The 10,161-nt window shown below is 37.9% G+C and overlaps 1 protein-coding gene across 1 annotated transcript; it reads left to right on the top strand.

Moving 5' to 3' along the window:
* The first annotated feature begins 3,240 nt into the window (after positions 1–3,240).
* On the top strand, positions 3,241–10,141 carry LOC107871030 (heavy metal-associated isoprenylated plant protein 3). The gene is made up of 4 exons (XM_047400029.1): positions 3,241–3,422; positions 3,766–4,037; positions 9,303–9,390; positions 9,723–10,141. The coding sequence occupies exons 2-4, from the start codon at positions 3,780–3,782 to the stop codon at positions 9,938–9,940; spliced, it is 564 nt and encodes a 187-aa protein (XP_047255985.1). The 5' UTR covers positions 3,241–3,422; positions 3,766–3,779; the 3' UTR covers positions 9,941–10,141.
* Positions 10,142–10,161: the final 20 nt, after the last annotated feature.

Raw genomic sequence — 10,161 nt, 5'->3', positions numbered from 1 at the left:
TTTGCACCACAAAAGTGATTAAGACCAACGAAAAACCAATCCCCAAAATAGTAACGAGACCCGATGAAGTACCAAAGCCCAATCCCGGTGATGAGATACAAAAGTAGATAAAAACTAGAAATTCCAATACTCCCGATCGAAACTCAAAACCTTTTCGGATTCAAATATTATTTGGATGAAAAGAATAGATTTGCATTCCGAATCCGTGAATTAAACCTCGACCAACGAGCAAAACCTCAACAACACCAAACTAGACCCCAAATCTCGTAACTCTGTACGTCGATAAGCCACAATTCAATCGGCGAAGATCAAGAAGAAGAGATGGGATTTTGGTCCGAAAATAGAAGAAAACATGGGAGGGGCTCGATTGATTAGCTATTTTTATTGCTGTTTCAGTGTTTTTGGGATGGGATGGGACTGTCAGCTTCACCGGAAGGATCGATTTTGAGTGCTTTCCGGCCGAATAAGGCGTTTTCCAGTGAGCTTTTTGCTGGAACAGTAGTTCCCCGCCTCTTTCTTTCCTCTCTCGCGCCAATCTTCCTCAAATCTCTCTAATTTTCTTACTCCGATCTTCAAGTCTATCCCTCAGATGATCAAAGTCAAGTCCGAATTTTAAACATCATTCTTAATGGCAAACTCCGTCCATCAACCACCCAAACTACAACCCACATTATCACCACCGTGATTTCAGATCCAGTGAACTCCACCACTAAAACACTGCAACAGCCATCTCACAACACCACCAAAGCTCAACGATGATGAAATTGTACAAACAAACTTCGACGAAGCTCAAACAGAAATAACCAACAACTTTATCGTCACTGCTAGAAATGACGAAAACTAGCCATCAATATCCAGATCTAGAGAATGTGAGAATTAATGGGTGTTGGTATAAATGGGTATTTTTATTGATGATTTAAAATTATAAAAATAGGTGTGTGTTTAAGGGGGCAGAATAGTGTTGTTTGTTGTGTCAATTGATTAAAATCAGGAAAGAAATTGATGGAATGTGGGTGATAATGGAAGAAATGACTCTTGGTTGATGGAGAAAGGAGAAAATTCTATCGTGAATTTTGTATGTATGTGTGTAGAATGAGGAAGATGAGTCCTTCCTTTTTTTTTTTCTAAAAAATCCCCCCATCTATCAATATATCTTTTTTCGTATATATATGAGGTGAGGGTGGGTAGTGATGAGGTAGGTGGGGTAGAGTTTGTTAGGATAGGGTAGGTAGGCGTTGTTTTTTAATTGGGTGAGTTGTTAGAATATTAGGATAAGACAAAGTTAGGTAGGGGGTTGTTATTTTGTCATTTTATGGAGGGATTATCACACGGGTGAGGGTACACGGTAGGATAAGGTAAACAATAGGTAAAAACGATATCGGGGAGGGACGAAATTAGGTGTCTACACTCTGTAACCTGTAATTGCTCCATATCATGCCGAATTACCTCCTTCAATATTTTTTCTGTCTAACTCTATTCCGCCTGGAATCATCCATAACAGTTTCTCACATCTTCGTACTGCGAGATCAACTAGTCAAATACAAAAGAAAATTTTGAAAATTAAGAATAAAGAAACTAATCCTATCCTACTCTAGTAACAAAATTTATTTAATTTAAATTTTAAATTATAAAGGTCGACTTTTAAGAAATAACTGGTGGACTTTTAAGAAATAACTTTTGGTGGACCATTTATTCTTTGTATAAATAACACAAATACCAACCCTTTTAGAACTAATTACAATCTCTCCCACTTTTTTTAATTACTTTACTCTCTTTCCCAATTCGTATACATAACATACGCGTACATAGCATCTTTTGTATATGTGATTTTGTCACTGCAGTTAAAAATGGGAATAACGGATTCCCTTCCTTTAAGGACTCAATTAACTTAACCAATTAATTAAGTGAATTACTGCATCCCTTAAATTATCTCAACCATGAAAACAGACCCTTGATTGTAGTCTTCTTTTAAGGAGAAAAAATGTTGAGAGAAAAGGAGATATGTATGTATATGTACTTTAAGAGGGAGAAACTTAAAAAGTGAGATTTATGTAATTTGAAGGGCTGGCTTGGCTCAGCAGTAAGCTTGCTTACTGTGGTATGCCAGGTCCAGGGTTTAAATCAGCCCTTCAGTAAAGCTGGGGTGAGGCTACCAAGATTATCCCTTCCCCAACACCCACGGAGTGGGTATGAACCGGGTCGACCCTGTTTAGGGAGATGGATTTTTTGTAATAAGTGAAGCATAAGTTGTAGGTTTGTATAATTTTTAGTATAAATAACACAAATACCAACCCTTTTAGAATTAATTACAATCTCTCCCGCTTTTTTTAATTACTTTACTCTCTCTCCTTATTCATATACATAACATGCGCGTCATGTACAGAGCATCTTGTGTATATGTGATTTTGTTACAGCAGTTAAAAATGGAAATAACGGATTCCCTTCCTTTAAGGACGCAATTAACTCAACCAATTAATTAGGATTACTGCATCCCTTAAATGATGTAACAACTACTGAAATTCAAATTTTGAATTATACAAATACATTAAAAAAATTGAGAAGAAATACACACAAAAAATAAATTCAATCCTTTAATCAGAACTCTCATTGCATAGAGTTTTACTTCAAGTGAGTCTCTTCTTCAATTCCAACTCCTGTCTCCTTGTAGTCAAACTTCAACTCTTTAAATCAGTACATGTTTGTTTGCTTGAGTTTATCTGAATTAACTACCCATCTAGTCCTTCCTTGATTTTTGCACGCTTGTCTTTAATCATCGATAATTTTGCTATAAATTCAGCTACATGAAACAGTGTGTCTGTGAACCAGCTTGACGAAACATCACTTTGTCAATCATCAAAACTACATCGTACCCAACGGTATCATCCTTAAAACCTTAAAACACAACACTAGTACTTGTTGTTGTGTGTCAATTCTTACACTGCACAGGGGCCATTGCTTCAATTGTTTATCGCTATTTTTGTTTACTGAACCATTTCTCTATTTGTGCGTGTCAACTTTGAAACACAACACCACTTGTTGTTGTTATTGTTATTGTGGTTTTGTGGTGTATTTCTTGTTACTGAATCCTTTTTCAATTTTCGCATTTCATCTTGTTTAGGGGCCATTGCTCGATTTGCTTACTAAGGCTTTTTGTTTAATGAACCATTTTTCAATTTGTGTGTCTCATTATTGGACAGTGCTCAATTTTTTTACTAGTGTATTTGGTTACTGACCATTTCTTGATTATTATTTTTCTTATTTGTAGAAGAAGAGTACTAAGAAGAATGAAGGAGGAGAAAAGAAGAAGAAAGAAGGAGGAGAAGAGAATAAGAAGGATGGAGGAAACTTAAGTCTTGTTTTGAAATCATGTAATTGTGAAGGATGTGCTACAAAAGTTGTCAAAGCCATTTCAAGTGTTGGAGGTATACTATATACACTATAAATTGAATGAAAATTGATATATTTTTTTTTGTTGTTGTTCTTTTTGGTAATGTTGTGTTTCAATTTCTGCATTTTTGCTTCAATTGAACAAAAAATTGGAGTCGTTTGGCCATGAAAACTTAATCAGAGTCTATTTTTTGAATATTTGTGAGCAATTTGGAGCGAAAAAAAATAATGAAAACATCTTTATGGTGAATTCCTGAAAATTTCAAAATTGCGGAGTTTTTTGGTCAAATATATTTTTCGGAATTTGTAGAAAAATTGTTGTTTTTTACGTTTTTTTCTCCTTTTCAATTTCTTAGTAGTGATTGTATGTTCATATAGGTGTGGAGAAAGTTATGTGTGATGTAGAGTCGAAGAAACTAACTGTGATTGGAAAAGTTGATCCGGTGATGTTACGAGAGGAAGTTGAACGGAAAACACAGAAGAATGTTGAAGTTGTCTCTCCGATACCAAAAAAGGACGGTAAGGGAAAAGGAGGTGGCGACAATGGCAGTGATAATGGCGCCAGAGAGGAGAAGAAGAAGATGCAGAAGCAGAACAAGGATTCAAGGGAGAACACAGGAGGAGAAGATAAAAAAAACAAAGAGAAAGAGGTACTTTAATTAAAATTTACTGATAAATTTAGTAAGCGTTTGGCCATGAAAATCTAAGTTGCTTGCACTCTTTAAAAATGTCTATGGGTGTGTGTCGGAGGATCCAAAAATAGTGGATTTTTGAACGATCAGTAACAACATTTTTGGAGATTCCAAGCAACTTAGATGAAAATTACGACTACTTTAATTAAGTAGTTTTTGTTTTCAAAGTGAAATATGATATTTGTGGATCCTGTGAGTAATTTGGAGCGAAAATAGTTTTACGGAGTGAAATATGATATTTGTGTTAGGTTGTGGAGCCTGATTAATATGTGATGTACTATTATATATAAATGTTTTAGGCTGTACCTTTTATTCTCTTTTCTCTGTGTAATTGTATATACTCTGAGTCATTAATATAAATAGCCCATCCGCCGTAGAGGTTGCTTACGGGTGTTACCATGAAATTAATTCTCTCTCTCTCTCCTAAAGAACTCTCTCTCTAGTTTTCTTTATTCTCTCCACAGATTTAGTGTGTGTGAACTGCTAATCGATCCTAACAACTGGCATTAATGCTTGGGTGATTTATCACGATCACTGAAGATGGAAGGATCAAAGTTTGGAATCGAGAAGTTTGATGGATCCGATTTCAGTTTCTGAAAGATGCAGATCGAAGACTATCTGTACCAGAAAGATCTTCACGAACCGTTGACTGGGGTGAAGCCGGAGTCCATAAAGGAGGAGGATTGGAAGCTCAAGGATCGACAGGCTCTAAGGCTGATCCGGTTGACTTTGTCGAGAAACGTGGCATTCAACATCGTCAAGGAGAAAACCACGTCCAATCTGTTGAAGGCACTATCAAATATGTACAAAAAGCCATCTACGATGAACAAAGTATATTTGATGCGTAGATTGTTCAATTTACAGATGCCTTAGAATGGATCTGTTGTTGATCATATAAACGAGTTCAATATGATTATTAATCAACTGTGTTCTGTGGATATTAATTTTGAAGATGAAAATAAAGCACTGATTTTGATGTCATCTCTGCACGAGTCTTGGGATACTGTTGTTGCTACAATTAGCAGTTCCCGTGGATCTGGAAAACTGAAGTTTGATGAAATCTGAGATGTTGTTCTTAATGAAAGCATTCATAAACGAGAAATTGGGGAATCATCTGGTAGTGCTCTCAGTGTTGACCAAAGGGGGAGAGACCAATTGAGGGGTCAGAATACACATGACAGATCAAAATTGAAGAATCGTGGAAAATCTCCACAAAAATCCAACGTGACATGTTGGAATTGTAGAGAGAAAGGACACTTTCAGACAAAGTGCAAGAAATCCAAGAAGAAGAAGATTCGAAAATCTGGAGATGATAATGATTCTGTTAATTCAGCAGAAGACATTGGGGATGCTCTAATCCTTAGTGTGGACAGCCCGATTGAATCCTGCATATTGGATTCTGGTGCATCTTTTCATTCATCTCTTAGCAAGGAATTTTTCCAAAACTTCAAGTCTGGAAATTTTGGAAAGGTGTATCTTGCTGACAACAAGCCATTGACGATTGAAGAAAAGGGGGATGTATGCATAAAAACTCTAGCAGGAAACCAGTGGACATTGGAGGATGTCAGATATATTCCTGGTTTCAAGAAGAATCTGATCTCTATTGGTCAGTTGGATAGCACAAGCTATGCTGCAAAGTTTGGGAAAGGTTCGTGGAAGATTGTGAAGGGTGATATGGTTGTAGCATTTGGCACAAAATCTGGAACTTTGTACACCACTGCAGGGTGTATAAACGTGGTTGTTGTTGCTGAAAGTGCTTCCAGTTTATGTCTGTGGCACAACAGACTTGGACACATGAGTGCCAAAGGAATAAAGATGTTGGCTGCAAAAGGAGCTTTAAAGGGGCTAAAATCTGCTGATATGGGTCTTTGTGAGGGTTGTGTTATGGGTAAATAGAAGCGAGTAAGCTTCACGAAGACTGTGAGAGATCCGAAGTAAGTACGGCTAGAAATGGTCCATACAGACGTTTGGGGACCATCTCCCGTTTCATCACTTGGTGGATCCAAATTCTATGTTACCTCCATTGATGATTTCAGCAGGAAGGTATGGGTTTACTTCTTGAGACATAAGTCAGATGTGTTTGCTACTTTCAAGAGGTGGAAAGCTGAAGTTGAAAATCAGACTGGCTTGAAAATCAAATGCCTGAGGTCTGATAATGGAGGAGAATATGACAAGCCAGAATTCAAACAATTATGTGCAGCTGAGGGAATCAAATTGATGAGGACAATTCCTGGGAAGGCAAGGAAGAATGGAGTTGCTGAAAGGATGAATAGAACATTGAATAAGCGTGCAAGGAGCATGAGAATACACTGTGGGCTACCTAAGATGTTACACTGTGGGCTGCCTAAGATGTTTTGGGTACATGCTGTGAGCACAGCTACATACTTAATCAACAGGGGACCATCAGTTCCTCTGGGGTTCAAGACTCCTGAAGAAGAATGGATAGGAAAAGAGCTCAAGTATTCTCAGTTGAGAACCTTTGGTTGCACTGCTTATGTTCATATTGATCCAGAGAAGAGAGATAAGCTTGATGCTAAATCTATAAAGTGCTACTTTATAGGTTATGGTTCTGACATGTTCGGGTACAGGTTTTGGGATGATAGGAACAAGAAAATCCTAAGACATTGTGATGTGAAATTTGATGAAAATGTCTTGTACAAGGATAGAGAGCAAAAGGTTCAAGAAACTACAAAGCAAGTGGGAGTTGAGCTTGAGTTGCCGAAGAGTACACCCAAAGATGTTGCAACAGATACTCAACATACTCCAGAGACTATCGTTAAGGAACCAGAGGTGGAACAAGTAACACCTGAGCAGGCCGAGAGGAGATCATCCAGGACCATTAGCGCACCAGATAGGTATTCACCATCATTATATTATCTATTGCTGACTGATGAAGGGGAACCAGAGTCTTTTGCTGAGGCCCTGCAGGTGGAGGATTCAATCAAGTGGGAGCAAGCCATGGATAATGAGATGAGCTCACTTGAAAAGAATAACATGTGGATGTTGACTGAGTTACCTGCAGGGAAGAAAGCCTTGTTGAACAAGTGGGTTTAGAATCAAGGCAGAACTAGATGACAAAAGAAGGTTCAAGGCTCGGTTAGTAGTAAAAGGATATTCACAAAGGAAAGGTATTGATTATGCTGAAATATTTTCTCATGTTGTGAAATTAACTACTATCCAAATTTTATTGAGCATTGTTGCATCGGAGAATTTGCATCTTGAGCAAATGGATGTAAAGACTGCGTTTTTATATGGAGATTTGGACAAGGAAATCTATATGCAGCAGCCAGAGGGGTTTGTAGTTCCAGGAAAGGAACACATGGTGTGCAAGCTCAAAAGGAGCTTGTATGGGCTGAAGCAAGCACCTAGACAGTGGCACAAAAAGTTTGACTCCTTTATGAGCAAGAGTGGCTTCCATAGGAGTGAGAAGGATCAGTGCTGCTACTTCAAGAAATACACTGACTCATATGTATTTTTACTCTTGTATATGGATGATATGTTGATTGCAGGATCCAGTATGAAGGAGATAAACTCTCTGAAGGCAAGTCTGTCTTCCAAGTTTGAGATGAAAGATTTAGGTGCAGCGAAGCAGATTCTTGGGATGAGGATTTCTCGGGATAGATCTGCTGGCACTTTGAATCTATTCCAAGAGTAGTACGTTGAGAAGGTACTGGCCAAATTCAGAGTTAATGATGCTAAACCCATGACTACTCCATTGGCAAATCACATAGAATTGTCAAAGGAGCAGTCACCGAAGACAACTCAGGAGCGGGAACACATGGCACTAGTTCTATATGCTTCTGCAGTTGGGAGTCTGATATATGTTATGTTCTGCACTAGACCTGACATAGCACATGCAGTAGGAGTTGTTAGCAGGTATATGGCAAACCCTGGGAAAGAGCATTGGGAAGCTGTGAAGTGGCTTCTAAGATATTTGAAAGGTACATCCAGTACTTCACTTTGTTTTGGTAATGGTGAAGTGATTCAACAAGGTTTTGTTGATGCTGATCTTAGTGGGGATGTGGACTCAAGAATGAGCACTTCTGGATACATTGACACCGTAGGTGGTACAACAGTGAGTTGGATGTCCAGGCTTCAGAAGTGTGTTGCTCTTTCATCTACTGAGGCTGAGTATGTGGCAATAGTTGAAGCTGGAAAGGAGATGATATGGATTTATCTAGAAGAACTGAGAAGTAGCTTAAGAAGATTCTTTAGCTTAAGAAGATTCTTTACATAGATAGCCAGAGAGCCATACAGTTGGTGAAGAACCCAGTCTATCATTCGAAGATGAAGCACATTAGACGACGGTACCATTTCACTCGCAGAGAAATGGAAGAAGGTGATATGTGTTTGGAAAATATAGAGGGTGCAAAGAATCCAGCAAACATGTTGACTAAATATGTTGATGTTGGTAAACTAAGGTTGTGCAAAACCTTAGTTGGTTTTCTGTAGTTGTATCTACAGATGTTGCGGTGTGGCGAAAATATTGATGACGGAGGAATATTTTTTATTTTTTTTGAGAATGTAACTCTTGGATGACAGAATCAGTCTCCAAGTGGGAGAATTGTTAGGTTGTGGAGCCTGATTAATATGTGACGTACTGTTATATATTAATGTTTTAGGCTGTACCTTTTATTCTCTTTTCTCTGTGTAATTGTATATACTCTGAGTCATTAATATAAATAGCCCGTCCACCGTGGAGGTTGCTTACGGATGTTACCACGAAATTAATTCTCTTTCTCTCCCTTAAAGAACTCTGTCTCTAGTTTTCTTTATCCTCTCCACAGATTTAGTGTGTGTGAACTGCTAATCGATCCTAACAATTTGCACATCCTGTGAGTAATTTGGACCTATTTGTACGCACGTATTATATAAGTGCATTTACTGGTTCGGTTTGGACATAACAAAATTACATCATTGAGGCTACGCTTCCTACATTGTACTCCTCTTCATTGTAGTGAAAATCCTCCTTCTCTGCCCGTGGTTTTTTTTGCAAGGATTTTCACCTAAATCTGTATGTTTCTTGTTTTTTTCTGTTTGCTTATTTTCTGCTCGATCATTACAGATGAGAATGGGAGATGAAAACTATTTTCTCTGCATGAAGTTTGTGAATCAGTGATTGTCGGAGAATGAACATGGAATATCCGTCTTTCATAATTTTTATTAGATGCTTTTTTATGAATGTCTACTTGATATCGTAATGTTTTGTGATTTGTTTAACAGACTCTGATCACCACCGCAGTGTTGAAGTTTCATTGCCGTTGTCAAGGATGTATTCAGAAAATTGATGAAATCGTCACCAAATTCAAAGGTAAAGATTCGAGTCATCTAAATTCCCGACTCTTATGTTTTCTTTTGTTTCAATTTGTTTGTTGAGTTCTGACTTGCACGGAGTTTAAGAAATAGAAAAAAGTTGAAATGAGGCATTTTTATTGAACAAATAAGTTGAAACAGAGGGAAACTAAGTTGCGTTGACTCTTCACTTCTGATGTCGCACCCGTGTCGGATTCTCCAAAAATACACTAGTTTTGACGAATCCGACATGCACCCGTTGACATTATTGAAGAGTCCGAGCAACGGAGGGAAGTATGTTATCTTGTATGGCATGATGGAAAATTGATGTTTGATGGTGTGATTGTGCTGGGTACAAGGAGATGAAAGTAGACGAACAAAAGGATTTGGTAACTGTTACCGGGTCGATGGACATGAAGGTGTTGGCTGAAACATTGAAGAAGCATTTGAAGAAGGAAATCGAGATTGTCCCGCCTAAGAAGGAAGACGGAGAGAAGAAAGATAAAGGAGGTGGTGATAACGGTGGTGGTGGTGGCAAAGGTAAGGGTGCTGGTGTTGGTGGTAACTAGGGGTGGCAAAATTAGCCCAAGCCCAAATGACCCGCCCAATTCGCCCAAGGTTTGATGGGTTTGGGCAAGAGTGATTTTGATAAGAAAAAACTACAGTTTATAGATAATTTTTTTTATAATTGCATGGTATGGGTAATGTTTTAAATAATTACAATTCATAGGTAATTGTTTGTTAAAATTCAGTTTTATGTGAGCGCATTTATACAAATATAACTTCTAAT

Source organism: Capsicum annuum, chromosome 11, assembly GCF_002878395.1.
Source record: "Capsicum annuum cultivar UCD-10X-F1 chromosome 11, UCD10Xv1.1, whole genome shotgun sequence".
In the NCBI taxonomy this organism is placed as follows: Eukaryota; Viridiplantae; Streptophyta; class Magnoliopsida; order Solanales; family Solanaceae; genus Capsicum; species Capsicum annuum.
Note: the sequence above shows the minus strand (reverse complement) of the source record. Positions and strands in the feature narration are given on the sequence as shown.